Genomic DNA, 16562 nt, shown 5'->3' with positions numbered 1-16562 from the left:
GGAGGAGGGGAGAGAGGAGGAGACAGGTGTGAGGAGGAGGAGGAGGGGAGAGAGGAGGAGACAGGTGTGAGGAGGAGGAGGAGGGGAGAGAGGAGGAGACAGGTGTGAGGAGGAGGAGGAGGGGAGAGAGGAGGAGACAGGTGTGAGGAGGAGGAGGAGGGGAGAGAGGAGGAGACAGGTGTGAGGAGGAGGAGGAGGGGAGAGAGGAGGAGACAGGTGTGAGGAGGAGGAGGAGGGGAGAGAGGAGGAGACAGGTGTGAGGAGGAGGAGGAGGGGAGAGAGGAGGAGACAGGTGTGAGGAGGAGGAGGAGGGGAGAGAGGAGGAGACAGGTGTGAGGAGGAGGAGGAGGGGAGAGAGGAGGAGACAGGTGTGAGGAGGAGGAGGAGGGGAGAGAGGAGGAGACAGGTGTGAGGAGGAGGAGGAGGGGAGAGAGGAGGAGACAGGTGTGAGGAGGAGGAGGAGGGGAGAGAGGAGGAGACAGGTGTGAGGAGGAGGAGGAGGGGAGAGAGGAGGAGACAGGTGTGAGGAGGAGGAGGAGGAGGGGAGAGAGGAGGAGACAGGTGTGAGGAGGAGGAGGAGGGGAGAGAGGAGGAGACAGGTGTGAGGAGGAGGAGGAGGGGAGAGAGGAGGAGACAGGTGTGAGGAGGAGGAGGAGGCAGGTGTGAGGAGGAGGAGGAGGCAGGTGTGAGGAGGAGGAGGAGGGGAGAGAGGAGGAGGCAGGTTTGAGGAGGAGGAGGAGGAGGGGAGAGAGGAGGAGGCAGGTGTGAGGAGGAGAGGAGGAGGAGGGGAGAGAGGAGGAGGCAGGTGTGAGGAGGAGGAGGAGGAGGAGGGGAGAGAGGAGGAGGCAGGTGTGAGGAGGAGGAGGAGGGGAGAGAGGAGGAGGCAGGTTTGAGGAGGAGGAGGAGGAGGAGGGGAGAGTAGGAGGAGGCAGGACATGTGTGAGGAGAGGAGGAGGGGAGAGAGGAGGAGGCAGGTGTGAGGAGGAGGAGGAGGGGAGAGAGGAGGAGGCAGGTGTGAGGAGGAGGAGGAGGGGAGAGAGGAGGAGGCAGGTTTGAGGAGGAGGAGGAGGAGGAGGGGAGAGAGGAGGAGGCAGGTGTGAGGAGGAGAGGAGGAGGAGGGGAGAGAGGAGGAGGCAGGTGTGAGGAGGAGGAGGAGGGGAGAGAGGAGGAGACAGGTGTGAGGAGGAGGAGGAGGAGGGGAGAGAGGAGGAGACAGGTGTGAGGAGGCGGAGGAGGAGGAGGGGAGAGAGGAGGAGGCAGGTGTGAGGAGGAGGAGGAGGGGAGAGAGGAGGAGGCAGGTGTGAGGAGGAGGAGGAGGGGAGAGAGGAGGAGGCAGGTGTGAGGAGGAGGAGGAGCGGAGAGAGGAGGAGGCAGGTGTGAGGAGGAGGAGGAGGCAGGTGTGAGGAGGAGGAGGAGGAGGGGAGAGAGGAGGAGGCAGGTGTGAGGAGGAGGAGGAGGGGAGAGAGGAGGAGGCAGGTGTGAGGAGGAGGAGGAGGAGGAGGGGAGAGAGGAGGAGGCAGGTGTGAGGAGGAGGAGGAGGAGGAGGGGGAGAGGAGGAGGCAGGTGTGAGGAGGAAGAGGAGGAGGAGGGGGAGAGGAGGAGGCAGGTGTGAGGAGGAGGAGGAGGAGGAGGGGAGAGAGGAGGAGTCAGGTGTGAGGAGGAGGAGGAGGGGAGAGAGGAGGAGACAGGTGTGAGGAGGAGGAGGAGGGGAGAGAGGAGGAGACAGGTGTGAGGAGGAGGAGGAGGGGAGAGAGGAGGAGACAGGTGTGAGGAGGAGGAGGAGGGGAGTGAGGAGGAGGCAGGTGTGAGGAGGAGGAGGAGGGGAGAGAGGAGGAGGAGGAGGGGAGAGAGGAGGAGGCAGGTGTGAGGAGGAGGAGGAGGGGAGAGAGGAGGAGGCAGGTGTGACGAGGAGGAGGAGGGGAGAGAGGAGGAGGCAGGTGTGAGGAGGAGGAGGAGGAGGAGGGGAGAGAGGAGGATGCAGGTGTGACGAGGAGGAGGAGGGGAGAGAGGAGGAGGAGGCAGGTATGAGGAGGAGGAGGAGGAGGAGGGGGAGAGGAGGAGACAGGTGTGAGGAGGAGGAGGAGGAGGGGAGAGAGGAGGAGGCAGGTGTGAGGAGGAGGAGGAGGAGGGGGAGAGGAGGAGGCAGGTGTGAGGAGGAGGAGGAGGGGGAGAGGAGGAGGCAGGTGTGAGGAGGAGGAGGAGGGGGAGAGGAGGAGGCAGGTGTGAGGAGGAGGAGGAGGAGGAGGGGAGAGAGGAGGAGGCAGGTGTGAGGAGGAGGAGGAGGAGGAGGGGGAGAGGAGGAGGCAGGTGTGAGGAGGAGGAGGAGGAGGGGAGAGAGGAGGAGGCAGGTGTGAGGAGGAGGAGGAGGAGGGGGAGAGGAGGAGGCAGGTGTGAGGAGGAGGAGGAGGGGGAGAGGAGGAGGCAGGTGTGAGGAGGAGGAGGAGGGGGAGAGGAGGAGGCAGGTGTGAGGAGGAGGAGGAGGAGGAGGGGAGAGTGGAGGAGGCAGGTGTGAGGAGGAGGAGGAGGAGGAGGGGGAGAGGAGGAGCCAGGTGTGAGGAGGAGGAGGAGGGGAGAGAGGAGGAGGCAGGTGTGAGGATGAGGAGGAGGGGAGAGAGGAGGAGGCAGGTGTGAGGGGGAGGAGGAGGAGGAGGAGGGGAGAGAGAGGGCGGGGGGCCGGGAGGGGTCAGTGTTGAGCTGCCCTCAGAGCAGCAGAGGCCCGAGGCGGCCCTCCGCACGGCCTGCCTGGGGGTCAGCTTCGACCCACCCGTCCCGCCTCCACGGACACTCACGTCATGACCAGCGTCTCCTCCCCGGGCTCACTCAGCAGCCCGTCCACAAACATGGAGGTGCTGGTGAAGTTGTGCATGTGCCAAGTGAGACCGTCGTCCACGCTAAACCTGCCAGAGAAGGAGCGTCCACATCCACAGGGCAGGCAGGGGTCCCTTCCCCCTGCCCTGTCCAGGACTGGCTGCCCCACGGGATCCATCCCTGCCTGCGCCCAGACACCCAAGTCGCCCCGCCTGAGCGGCTGAGAGAACAGTGTGGAAGCCGTGGTGTCTGTCCCAAGGCCAGCCCAGCACCCAGGCCCCAGCTGGACCCTCGACTTCACCCAGTCCTGAGAGACCACCGTGGCCACATGCTGGCACCAAGTGGTGTCCACGTCTGCTTAGCAAGACGTGTAGTGTCCACACTACAGCCTGGGGGTGGCCAGGTCCGTGACAGCATCTTACTGTCTCCTAATGTGGCGTATCACAGTGCTGCTAGTGCCAAGTGCAGACAGCTCTTTTTCAGACTAAAGTGATAGTGGCTTCCTGGCAGCTTCCCAACTCTGCCTTCTGAATCCAGAGTTCATACCTGCCCTCACTTCTCCACAATAGCCCTTCAGACGTCTGAAGCTGACGTAAGGCCTCTCTCCCGTGGGCACATACTTCCTTGTCTAGTCCTGCCTTCTCTATTTGAAGAATTCTTATTGCTGCTTAAAAGTCGCCTCCTCCAGGAAGCCTCTCCTATTCCCCATTGCCCCAGGCTTCCCTTGGGCTCACTCTGGCCATGCTGCCCTGTCATCCCCTATTTCCTGGTCTCCCCATGCCCAGCCCAGAGCTGCTGCAGCTTGCCACGACTCCCAGTGGGTGGAGTTTAGCGCTGTTGTCCTGGGGCCCAGTGGGGGACATCCTGAGGGGCTTCCAGGGGGAGAGAAGAAGCCTGCCTCCCACCCCCGCGGTCTTACTTGAGGATCTTCAGGGGGATGGAGCTGTCCTTGACCGCCACAATCACGTTGCCGTGGTCCAGGTAGAGGATGTGGTGCTCCTCCTCGAACACCTGCAAGGGAGTGGGCGGCACCCTGAGAGGGGTCAGAGGTCGGCCAGGGTCGGAGGCCACTCGCCAGGAGCAGACTTGTCCACACACAGGCTGGGGGTGTCAGCGGAGGACAGACCTGAGGGCTCCCCGTGTCGCCAGGACACCCCCGTGCTTGGCCACACCTCCCAGACTCAGCACCCACAGGATGGATGGATGATGAAGGCCAAGTTCTAGACCAGTGAGTGACGTGAGAAAGGACAGTGTGAGTACAGGCAGCGGGGGATGGGGGGTCCTCTCTCTGTGAACACTCATGAGCCTAAAGGCCAGCGGCACGAAGATAGGGAACAAAGAATGGGATTTAGAAAAGCAGTTAGGATACACACCATCAGTAACAGCAAACCCCTATTGATGCTAAGGCTCAGCTCAAGTGCTGCCTCCTCCAGGAAGCCTTCCCTGGTGCCAGTGCACTAACATGAGTTCTCCCCAGATATGCCAGACAGGACTCACTCACAGCTTCCTGTGGCTGCAGCTGCAGGGCATCAGAGGAACCATGTGCCTGGTGTCCTCTGTCCTAACCATTAGTTCAGGGTAAGCATGCTGTCTGAGGCTATATTACTAGAGATAGAGATTTCTGGATGACAGCTTGCAATGTTTAGGGTACTGTGAAGAAGAAACAGTCATAATTTTCCATCTGCCCACCCAACAAACCCAGGGCCCCAGGTCCTCTCTGGGTGCTGGGATCCAGAGGTGGAGAGGAGTCTATGGTCCAGGGAGAGACCCCACGGAAGTTGACCATCTCCACAACAAGGGATGCCATCAACTCGACCCTTTCTGCCTGCTCAGAGTAGGTTTCACTGGATCATGGGATCCTAGCCTATGCTTTGGGGGAGGAATGATATCACATTCCTATTAAACTGCAGACCTGAGTTACTGGGTACCCCAGGGAGGGGGTCACAGTGCAAGTGGCATTTGGGTTAATCTTCGGAAGGACCGGGGGTGGGTGATGGAGACAGCACGTGCAGGGTGCTGGAGGTCTCAGAGAGCAGGGTGTCAGGGGCAGGAAATCCTGGAGAGGGCAGTATGGGCTCAAGTGGCGGCCGGTGGGTCTGGACTCTTTCCCGCAGACATCAGTGAGACACACCACGTTTAAGAGTTCCCTTTAGAAGTTCCTTGGGTGCCCGGGGGAAGTGAAGTCTATTTGCTCCAGGAAAGAGTGCGCTCCCCATCTCGGGAAGCATTCAAGGGGAAGCTAGGCTCCGGGGCCCCTGGGCTGCCAGGTGGATGGCGGAAACCACGCTCGGTCCTGTGGTCACTACCCAAGAGGCATGTGGCAGCAGACACGTCTTTCCACACCACGGGCACACGGCTCCTGATGCCTCTGAACTTGCAGATGGCACTGCCGCGCAGGGAGAGCCCCCACTCCCCACGCCACCCGGGGTCTCCTGTAGGGCGTGGGGGCTGCTGAGCGGCAGGTGTGATGCCATAAAAAGGGTAGCCTGAGCGGGTCCCAGCCTGGCTGTTCCTGAACAGGGTTCACCTCGGGGGGCCGAGCCGTGGTGCTGAGTGGGCACCACCACCCTGAGCAAGACCCACGTCCCTGACACCCCCCTCCCCGGAAGACAGACAGGGGGCATTCACGGTGCCCACCAGGAAGACGGGCATCTCCCAGCCATCCCAGGGAACCAGCCCTCAAACAAACCCACCCTCACGAGCTTGGGACTCTGAGAAAGGAGGCTCCGGGGTCTCCCGAGCCCCTCGCAGGGGCTCCGCACACCCACTGCTGTGGCCGTCTGTGCCCTGGCCGGCCCCCAGGCAGCAGGGCCGAGGGTCCCCTGCCCCCACACACCCTCCCCCCCCCTTTCCAGCCGCTGCCTCCGATCCTCCGATCGCCCTGGGGGACTCCGGTCTGAGAGTGTTCTGTCCTTGACAGCACACAGGCTGCCATTTGTAATTCATATCCCGAGAACTCTGGCAGACACATCTCACCAGGGGCTCAACAGTCTGGCCTGAGCTCACCCGGTCACCTTGCCTGCGTCCCCCGTCCCCGGCCCGGCGGCAGCAGCCCTCTTTGCCCACACGCACACAGGCCGCCACGGGTGCCTCTCCTCTTCTCCCGGGCACCCGAGCTGCCCCACACCCCCGCCCCCCGCTCTGGGAAGGGAACACAGGGTCCCCAGGGCAGGCCCGCAAGCAGCACCTGTGAACAGACGCTCTCCCCTCGAATTCTGACTTTCCCAAGTTTGACATCTTGGCCAGCGGCCTGACAGGAGTGACCGCTGTGACCCTTCACCGGCTTCCCGGAAATGAGAAGACAGCCCCTGGTCCCCCTGCCCGCCCAGTCTATCCAATCTAGTGGGGGGGGCGCGGGGTGTTCTCTAATAAACAGACGGACGGTGACCTTTAAGAAAGTTTAGACACGCTTCACTAGTTTTGTGAAATAGAAATATTCTAACACGATAAATCTCCTTTGCCCTTTTCAAAATTCCTTGTTTCTTGCATAATTATTAAAGAGCGCCGGGGACCTTCAGCCGAGGCTGCCGGCGGTGGGTGCTGGGGTTTCGCGTACCTGTCCGGGGGGCTGCCTGGGAGACCAGCTGTGAGGGGCGCTGGGGGGGGGGCGTGCAGAAACGGGGCCTAGACCCCGAGCTCTGAGTGACGGGAAGGGGACACGCACACGAAGGTTTGGGGCGTTATTTTAGGTGTTTAAAGTGGAGACTTGCTCCGTGGAGCTGGCAGGGCAGAGAAGCTCCCCCACTTTGGGGGGCTGTGGAGGAGGGGTGAGCTCAGAGGAAAGGGGGCCCTCGCCTGGCGGGGTGCCCGGGCCGACTGCAGCAGCGACCGCTCTCCCCCTCCCCTGTCTTCCTTCTCTCAGGCCACACTGCTCCGTGGGATCGTCACCCGGGGATGCCCCCCCAGCCTCCCCGTGGCCCCCCCCAAACCTGCTCTTCCCCATTTCCTCTCTCAGGACTCTGCCGTCCACCCGGCAGCCCCACTGCCGGGACCCTGGGGTCGTCTGTGCCCCCACTTCCTGGCCCCCGGGGAGCAGTCAGCACAAGCCTCCTCATTCCTACAGGGCTTCCTCCCGGGCCGGCGCCCCCACCCCACGCCCTCGGCTCCAGCGTCCGCGGCAACGTGTGTGACCGACCGTGTGGCGCTGCGTGTCGGGGCCGTTGCCCCCAGCGAAGGCCACCACAATGGCCGGTGGGTGGGGCCAGCTGGCGACATCACGCCTGGTACAGGGTGGTTGTGTGTCCAGACAGCCGCTCGGGCGGGGCGGGGCGGGGTCACGGAACAGACACAGTTGGGGGGGGGGGGCCCTTACCTGCCGCCAGGTGCTGCCGCCGTCGGATGTGATGTACATCTCCTCCTTGTACTCCACCAGCTGGGAGCCCAGGTTACCTGGTCCAGCAGGAGAGGGGCAGGGTCACTCTGGGGTCAGCCAGCTTCCCCCGACCCAGGTCTCAGCCAGGCAAGTCCCCGGACGGGTACGTGTGCCGGGTGCACACCCCCCCGCGGGCGGAGCTGCCCGGCAGCGGCGTGCCCATCTGCTGGAACGGCCCAGTGCACCCTGGTCCCCGTCTGAGAAGTAAAGGGTGAGCCTGGCCCAGAGAAGCCCTCTGGGGAGCAGCTGTGTGAGGCTTGCTCGCTGGTGCACCAGCTGCAAGCGCGGTGCCTGATTAGTGCGTGAGCACGTGGCAGAGGCCCCTGGGCGCAGCCTGTGGAAGCCGTGGGCGCCGCCCCTGGGCCGCGACTCTCCCAGGTTGTGCTCCCGCCACCGCGAGGGGCGGCTCTCCCTGCTCCCTGGCCGTCACTACAGTAGATTGTCCTTTGTTTATCAGCTCTTTCCCTTTCGTGTGTGTTCACTGGCCGTCTCTGCGGGCCTCCAATACACGGGGATGGCCCCACGCTCTCCGGCTCCGTGGTGTCTCTACCGTCTGCCAGAATCCAGTGTGGACCTGCCCGGCCTTAGCCACCGTAACCCCCCCCCCCCCGACAGCTCCTTCCTGGCCCAGGTGGAGGCCGGGCCGGGCACTTCAGGGGACCCCCGGTGACAAGTGTGGTTCCCAAGTAAGAAGCGCAGAGTGGAGGTCCGGAATCGGTTACGGAGGACACGGGCCAGGTGGGCCAGGCTGGGGGCGTGGCGGCCCTGACGGGCTTTCGGCTGGAACTGGGCAGCTGGGTTTGCATTTGGAGAGGGCGTCCTAGGGACTGGTGCAGGGGAGAGACCAGAAGTGGGCCCAGGGCAGCCTGGGGCCATCCGGGTGAGCAGCAGAGAAAGCACGTGGGTGGTGCTGGAGAAACAGCTGCTGAGCGGATTCTGGAGGATGGTGAGGTGGGCACCACACCAGCAGGGCACCCAGGAGGCTCCTCCTAGTGGTTCACTTGGAGCCCTGGCCCTGGGCTGGCTAGTGGGTCACTGGCCTTGAGGGCCACTCTGTGGGGCTCAGACTTCACCCCGGGGATCAGGCTGGAGTGGGAAGAACCCCAACCCAGGCCCCAAGCCAATGCCAGCTTACAGATGAGGAAACGGAGCCTACTAGGTGGGCTCCCACGGGAACAACATGGCACCTAAGAGTGTGTGCTCCAGGGTGATCCCGGTGGCTTTGGGGATGGGCCCCCCCCCTGCAAGGGGCCTGAGCTATGGCACAGTCTCATGAGCCAGGTCTGCTAGGCCTTCGCTGTGTGCCTGTGGACTTGGCAGGGACCCGGGGTCCAAGCCCCCGGGAAGGTGGGGGACCTGAGATGGGGACACTGAAGCCATTCTGGACTCTCGCCTGGAGCCCCAGAGGGCTCCACCTGGGGCGACCTGCACATGGCTCGCTGTTGGAGCCTTATTTTATGCGGCGCTCACAGGAGTGTCTAATCCAGAGTCAGTGTAGACATCACTGGAAAATTCCAGAGGGGCTGAATTGTCCTCAAACAGTTAAAGTCAGTTCCAGAGAGTAGCAGAGGGTTTGTGAGACTGTCTTCTTTTCCAAGGTTCAACCAAGCACAATGTACGCATGCATCCCTGAGTCCATTCTTCCACCTGCCCACACATCCCTTAGCCATCCATCCATCATCTACCCATCATCCACCCATCCATCATCCATCTATCCATCCATCCAGTCATCCACCCACCCATCCGTCCATCATCCACCCACCATCCATCCATCCATCCATCCACCCATCCATCATCCATCTATCCATTCATCCAGTCATCCACCCATCCATCATCCATCCAGTCATCCACCCATCCATCATCCATCCAGTCATCCATCTATCCATTCATCCAGTCATCCACCCACCCATCCATCCATCTACCCACCATCCATCCGTCCATCATCCACCCATCCATCCACCCATCCATCATCCATCTATCCATCCATCCAGTCATCCACCCACCCATCCGTCCATCATCCACCCACCATCCATCCACCCATCCATCCACCCATCCATCATCCATCTATCCATCCATCCAGTCATCCACCCACCCATCCGTCCATCATCCACCCACCATCCATCCACCCATCCATCCATCCATCCACCCATCCATCATCCATCTATCCACGTATCCATCCATCCATCCATCCATGTATCCATCCACCCATCCATCCATCCATCCATCCACCCACCTTCCCATTCAGCCAACCTGTACCATGTGCCCCCTCTGGGCCATGCATTCACCCATCCTGTTGTTCCACGACAGCTGAGCTTCCTGGAGCTGCCACTGCCCCTCAGTGTGCACACCATTACCCTTCCCTTGAGAACAGGATGTCCTCATGCAGCGGTGGCCCCTGCCACCCGGTGCGACAGCAGCCCCTACCTGCACCCATGATGAGGCCGGGGGCGGTGTCCTTGGTGTGCACGGTGCCCGACACGTAGGGGTTGTCTGCCCAGAGCAGGTGCAGGTGCAGGTGGCAGTCCGGCTGCAAGGAGAAAAAAAGCAAGCTATAGGCTGCACCTGGGCGGGAAGTGTCCCCGGGGAAGGCAGGGCTGAGTTGAGTGCGCCCCTGGGGCTTCTTGGGCGGGAAAGGAGCCCAAGGAGTGCTGGAGGGTGGGGAGAAGCTCCTAGTCTGACTGCCCCGCGGAGGCCGTCAGGTCTGGGCCGGGTGACACCGCTCTCGGGGGGTGAAGCCAGGGGGCTTCCCCAAGGGCGCTCTCCCAGCGTGGCTGCTGACCCACGGCGGGCCTCCCAACAGGCAGTGGGGGCCACGGGACGTGCCTTCGGGAGCCTGAGTGGCTCACACCCATGCTCATGCGCCAGCCAGAACCTTCACTGAGGGCCTCCCGACAGGCAGTGGGGGCCACGGGACGTGACTTTGGGAGCCTGAGTGGCTCACACCCATGCTCATGCGCCAGCCAGAACCTTCACTGAGGGCCTCGCATGTGAGCAGGCCGGCCCAGGCTTCAGGGGACCGCCGTGGGACGCCCCACAGCCCTGGGCCCTCTAGGAGAGGGCGAGGGGACGGGAGCGTCAGCCTGGCTGACCCGCGGGCGGGCGTCACAGCACTCCTCACAGCAGCCCCGCCCTGCCGGTGCCCTGGCCGCAGGCAGAGACCCCACTTGTAATAACAATTCCGATGGCAATTCATACTGACCGATGGCTGCATTTAAGCAATTCACCAAGGACAGTGGTGGAGCTGGGGCTACAACAAGGACACCTGGGCCCCATGTCCACCCTCCAAGGCCCGCAGTGTCTCTGCCTGCATGGGACACACCTCCAGGCCACTCTGGGCCAGCAGCCTTCCAGAATGAGGGCCAAGAGCAGGTTTCTGTCCTGTCACTGGGCATGGCCAGACCCCTCCTGTCCCCTCCTAACCATCTGAATACCAGCTCCCCCAGGGTGGGGCTGGGATCTGGGAGGACAGTCCAGCACAGGACAGTGTCCCGTGTCTTCCCTGAGGGTCCCTGGGCCTCAGCGGCTCAAGGCCACCATCTCAGAGAGTTGCCTCAACTCTCTGCCATGTCCATAATAGATTACAGAACCACGGGACACTGGACAAGACCCACGGTCTCTGCACAGCTCCTCCAGGTGCCAGAGACTGCCCTGGGCAGTGAGCCCTCAGCCCTCAGCCCGGGCTGCCCACACCGGCTGCCGGGGTCGGGGGAGGAAGGACCCTGAGGACCCCGTTTCTTCTTTCCTTCCCACTGAAGTCTGAGAGGCAGGGTCCGGGGTGCGGCTGGCTGAGCCCACTCCTGCCCCCACCCCGGAGGAGCAGGGGGGCCACCGGAGACCCCAGCATGCCTGTCGACATCAAAGAGGGTTCTGGGGTGACCACTCTGGAGTCAGCCTGCTTGGCTCCCTGACTCAAGGAGTTTATCTGGCCTGGCATGGGGACAGGGTGGAGACTTTGAATCCTTACAGCCCCTCCTAATGCTGTGTGACCGGGAAAATTGCTTGGCGTCTCTGAGTCTGTGTCTTTCTCTGTGAATGGGACAATAACCTCTGTATCACAGGATTATCGAGTAACACAGCACAGCTTCCGGAGAAAGTCAGGGTCCAGCCATTGCTACAGATAAGAAACGTAATAATTTCCTTGATCCTCTCTCCTTCTCCCTCCCAACCCCCCCCCTTTCTGAAAACATCTTCAGTTTAGAAATACCACAGGAGCACCCAGAGATAAAATTTGAACTCTGGAGGCACCTCTAATTTTACGGGAAGCTTGGGGCCTGGATTCCCTCAGTTGTGAAACAGATGGGGCACCTGCTGCCACACCTCCCGGGGCGTGGGGAGACGGGGGGGGGGTCCCTCCAGAATCCCGTCCTCCTCACGATGTTACACCATCGCACCCGAAAGCCATCCGACAGGCGCCTTTCCGCCCCCTTTTATGTTTTTACAGCCCCTCCTTCTGGTCCGTGAGCTCAGTCCGTTTTACACAGATCATCCTAAGTTAAAAATGAAACTGTTTTCACAAATTGGATATCGATCCGGGTCAGACGGTGCTGGGGACGGCCCCGGGGCCCGCTCCGGTTGGCCGCATGCTTTATTGTCTGTTCCGGGTTTTAAAAACGTGTTGGCCGCACCGCACCCTCTGAGATTCCACTCACAGGAAATGCTGGAGCAGGCTGTCCGCAGAGACGGAGGGAAGAACCGCGTGGCCCGGGCGGGAGGGGGTGGGACAGGGAGACGGGGCCACGGAGATGACAGATAAAGGGTGTGGGCTTCCCCTGGGGGTGGGCGATGCAGACCCCCCACGCGGACTGTGCTGGTGCTTCATGACTTTGTGAACGCGCTAAAAACCCCTGAACTGTGCGCTCCAATGGGGTGAGTCGTACTGGGTGTGAGCTCTGTCTCCATAAAGCCGTAAAATACAAAAAAGAAAGAAAAGGAGGCAAATTCAGCTGAGAAGAGGTGCTGCCCCTCCGCCGAGGCGCACACGGCGTCCGGAGGCCCTCCGTGGTGCAGACGGCAGGTTCCCTGGCCGGAGCGTGGTCACTGAGCTGCCCCCTGCCCCCCTGCCCCGTCCAGGACACGGGCGAGATGGTAAGACACGGATCCTGCTGGGTTTCTCCTGACACCTCATGACCAACAGCAGGCTGGTGAGACAATATCTCTGGTGAGACAATATCTCTGGTGAGCTAGTATCTCTGGTGAGACAATATCTCTGGTGAGACAATATCTCTGGTGAGACAATATCTCTGGTGAGCTAGTATCTCTGGTGAGCTAGTATCTCTGGTGAGACAATATCTCTGGTGAGCTAATATCTCTGGTGAGACAATATCTCTGGTGAGCTAGTATCTCTGGTGAGACAATATCTCTGGTGAGACAATATCTCTGGTGAGACAATATCTCTGGTGAGCTAGTATCTCTGGTGAGACAATATCTCTGGTGAGCTAGTATCTCTGGTGAGACAATATCTCTGGTGAGCTAGTATCTCTGGTGAGCTAGTATCTCTGGTGAGACAATATCTCTGGTGAGCTAGTATCTCTGGTGAGACAATATCTCTGGTGAGACAATATCTCTGGTGAGCTAGTATCTCTGGTGAGCTAGTATCTCTGGTGAGACAATATCTCTGGTGAGCTAGTATCTCTGGTGAGACAATATCTCTGGTGAGCTAATATCTCTGGTGAGACAATATCTCTGGTGAGCTAGTATCTCTGGTGAGACAATATCTGGTGAGACAATATCTCTGGTGAGCTAGTATCTCTGGTGAGACAATATCTCTGGTGAGCTAGTATCTCTGGTGAGACAATATCTCTGGTGAGCTAGTATCTCTGGTGAGCTAGTATCTCTGGTGAGACAATATCTCTGGTGAGACAATATCTCTGGTGAGACAATATCTCTGGTGAGACAATATCTCTGGTGGGACCATCCAGTCCTGTCCCTCTGCCCCGCCAGTGACCAGACATGGGTGTCCAGGGCAGAGAGACCCCGGTGACCTCAGCAGAGGGCCAGCTTCCAGGACAGGGACATTCCTGTGACCCCTGGGGCAGGGCCTCACCAGGAACGTGGCACCTGAGCCCCAGGCAGTTCCTGGGCAGAGAGGGTGGTGGCGCGGCCCTGCTGGGGGGTCCAGGCTTCCTGGTGGGCCAGGTGGGGCCTGAGCTCCCGGGCTGGTCCCCGATGCCCTGTGCACATAATGTCCCTGACTCTGTGCTGTGACCGGAGCCAGTCACGGGCACTGCTTCCGAGAACCTGGCCCACTCCCTGTCCCCAGCCCCATGGTGGTCTGTCCTGGGTGCTGGGCACTTGTTTGAGCCAGAGGCCAAACATTCTTCAGGCTTCCTTGTGGTCAGTTGTGACCTACTGGACACCGGCAGATGCAGGCAGAGCCGATGTCCCCTTTGGTGCCATGACGGTCTCTCCAATGTTTCCCAGGCAGCCCTGGGGCTTCCGGGTGCTCTGCTGGTGTCCGGCAGCTGGACCAGGCTGTACGAATGAATGCCCGCCCGTGGAGTCTGGGCTGAGCGGATGAAAGGAAAGGCAGGCAGGACGAGCGTGGGGGGCCCTGCAGGTGTGACAGGTGGCTACCCCGGGGTGTGCACTGCCAGAGACAGGGGTGTTCTCTGGGCTCCCGGGGGCAAGGGTGGGAGCCCCCGAAGGCTGGCCGGTGCCATGGGAGATAGGGCTGAACGGCCAGTCCCGAGGGCCAGGGTACTTGCAGCACTCGGGTGAGGGTGCAGTGGGCCACGCGGGGACCACCCTGCCCCAGACCCCCCCCCCGCCCCTCTGCTTGCAGGAGTGGCTGGTGCTCTAAAGAAATGTCCCCAAATCATGAGCGACTGGAATGGACAGAAGGCCACACCACCTGCCCGTGCGGACGAGGAGCCCCGTCCGCCCAGAGACCCCGCTTCCTGACTCAGCCTGCTTCTCAGAGGTTCCCGTGGGCTGCAAAACGAACGAGCTTTCGTTCTGAAGAAAGATGCAGACAGATTCAGAATCATCTCCCAAGCACGGCCTGTCACCCTAAAACAGATCTAACCTCTCCACTCGCCTCTGAAAGGTCCCCACGTCTCCCCGTTACTGCAGGGAACCTCCCAGGGAGAGCACCAGCCCACGGCCGGCCCGGGAAGACGTTCGTGACCCAGGGTCAAGAGAGAATAGAAGACAGACATCACACGTGTGTCAGGACCCCAGTGACAACTCCTTAACCGGCATGTAAGCTAAAAAAAGAAAATCGTATAGAAAAACGCCCGATCCTCGCTATTTCTGCGAGTTACAGTCACTGCTGTGCCTTATTTCCACGTTTCTGACTTTTTCGGCATTCTGCAATTAGCAGGGATCCTTCTTACGATGAGATGTAGACCTTCAAGTGCAGGCTGCCCTGCTCACTGCGGGGTGAAGGACACAGAGGATCCAGGCAGTGGTCACACCGGTCCCCTGCGTCCCCCACCTCCCCTGGCCACCAGGGCCGCACAGAGGGTCATGGGCCTCTGAGCCGCGGCTATAATTTGTCTTTTGTGTCCACCTGGGTTCCTACACTCTGAGCTGCCCTCTGTGTTCGTGGGAGGGGGTCTCGCCCGCCTGCCTGCCTGCCTGGGCCCTCACAAGCCCCCTCCAGCTCCCTCCTCGATCATTTTAAGGCTGGGACATGAATCCCACAAAGGTTGGGCAGTGGTTCTCAAACTGCGCCAGGGGGCACTGGTGCGCCCTAGAAGATTTCCAGGTGCGCCCTGTGGTGTTCCAGAGAAACATGTGCCTGTTGGGGGCCAAAAGACCAACAGGGTTTTTAGAGTTTAGATTTTTGGGGGGACAGAGGTGTGGGGAATTGGCTAAAGCTTGACAGTCTGCCCAACCCCCCACCTCACTTGCCTGATTAGGTTGCAAAAGGCTGTTAAGCTGTGGTGCTGGATTGTTTACACTACCCCCCCCCCCCCCCCCCCCCCCCGTGTTCCCCAGAAAGACTGGAGGCAAGTTTCTTCTATCCTTTGTTTGGTGTAAAGTTAAGATGATAGGTATGGTGGGGGTTTTCTGCACTCAACACAGTTAAGAGTAAAAAGAGAGGAATTCTTCACTGTGGTGATGAGGAAATGAGAGTTTGCCTTTCAAATATATGCCTAAACATTGAAGAAATCACTAGGACACATCAGGCTCATGTTTCTCATAAACACACGAATGAAAAAACTTAACACATTCGTGCCGGGACCTGCCGAATTTACTAAATCTTACTAAGAATGTATCTCTCTCTATATATAAAAATATAACTTTTTTGTTATTTTTTTATTTCTTAACCCCTCTTTTTTATGAATTCTAAAAAAGCATAACTCAAAAAATGTAACATAAAAATGGTTTTTAATGTCAGAATAAATTTAATTTTGTCGTATTTATTTCATTTAATTACCATAAAAGCACACTTGGACTTTATATTTTTTTCTTTAATATTTGACTTAATTATTATAACATATTTCTCAGAAATTTGTATATAGTGCGCCTACAATTATTTGTAGGATTTTAAATGTGCCCTGACTTCAAAAAGTTTGAGAACCACTGAGTTATCTCCTTGCTGAAGACAAGAATCTATTCTTAGCAAAAACTTGCTTTGACAGATTAATACGGCTTAACTTTGCTGTGACGATACAAAAATTAGTCCTTTCACAGTGACTCTGTTCCCAGAGGGTTTTTTTTTTTTTACAGACAGCAGGTAATTAATTCTCCCCGTCAGTTGACAGGTGCTGTTACCCACCGTTAGCAACAGGAGAGAGGCTTCTGCAGAGGCAGAGCAGTGGGGTGCGGGGCCCTGGCTGGGGGGCGTCAGCCCAGGTCAGCAAGGAGTGTCCTCGCTGCCCAGGCGGGGCTGCCACAGAGCCCTCCCCCCGCCCCCTCCCCGGGGCCGGTGCTCCCTGTGTGGAAGGAGGAGGAGTTGGCTGAGCCCGGACTGTTCCCACACGATGGCCCCATGAGGGAGCAGAGTGCCCGCCGAGCCCAGACGCCGACCCGGAGGACAGCGGGTGCTTTCTGGCTGGCTTGTCACACAACGAGGTTGTGGCCAGCGCCCACGGACACACTGTCCTCTCTGCCCTCCAGTTAGCTCGCCTGTGAAACGGGGTGTTCCTGTGACCTGTCAGCCACATCCACAGACCCGGCGGTCCCTGTCCCTCAGAGGGCCCTGCTCAGATGCCACCTCTCTGTCCCTCGGGGCTCCCTCAGCCATGCCAGGTGCCCAGCCCGCAGGTGTGTGTGTGTGTGTGTGTGTGTGTGTGTGTGTGTGTGTGTGTGTGTGTGACAGCAGCAGGGACACTTACGGGGTCACAGTTGGTGGGCTTCCCGTTCATGTCCACGCTGGGTGGCTGCAGGTGTGTTTTGTGTGTGTGTGTGTGTGTGTGTGTGTGTTGGAGAGAGA

General features: G+C 59.8%; 1 protein-coding gene across 2 annotated transcripts in view; it reads right to left on the bottom strand.

Annotated features, from left to right (window-relative positions):
• Positions 1–16511, bottom strand: part of LOC136387068 (VPS10 domain-containing receptor SorCS2-like) — a 47938-nt gene extending 31427 nt beyond the window's left edge. For both annotated transcript variants that reach the window (XM_066358130.1, XM_066358131.1), the window contains exons 1-5: positions 16465–16511; positions 9605–9707; positions 7121–7197; positions 3728–3819; positions 2790–2897 (exon numbers count right to left, since the gene is read on the bottom strand). In XM_066358130.1, the coding sequence (XP_066214227.1) occupies positions 2790–2897; positions 3728–3819; positions 7121–7197; positions 9605–9707; positions 16465–16494 (410 nt within the window). In that variant the 5' untranslated portion in view covers positions 16495–16511. The remainder of the gene's footprint in view (positions 1–2789; positions 2898–3727; positions 3820–7120; positions 7198–9604; positions 9708–16464) is intronic.
• Between the last annotated feature and the right edge of the window lie 51 nt (positions 16512–16562).

This window comes from Saccopteryx leptura, unplaced genomic scaffold, assembly GCF_036850995.1.
Source record: "Saccopteryx leptura isolate mSacLep1 unplaced genomic scaffold, mSacLep1_pri_phased_curated manual_scaffold_60, whole genome shotgun sequence".
Lineage (NCBI taxonomy): Eukaryota > Metazoa > Chordata > Mammalia > Chiroptera > Emballonuridae > Saccopteryx > Saccopteryx leptura.
The sequence above is the reverse complement of the archived record's forward strand: the minus strand, read 5'-3'. Positions and strand labels throughout refer to the sequence as shown.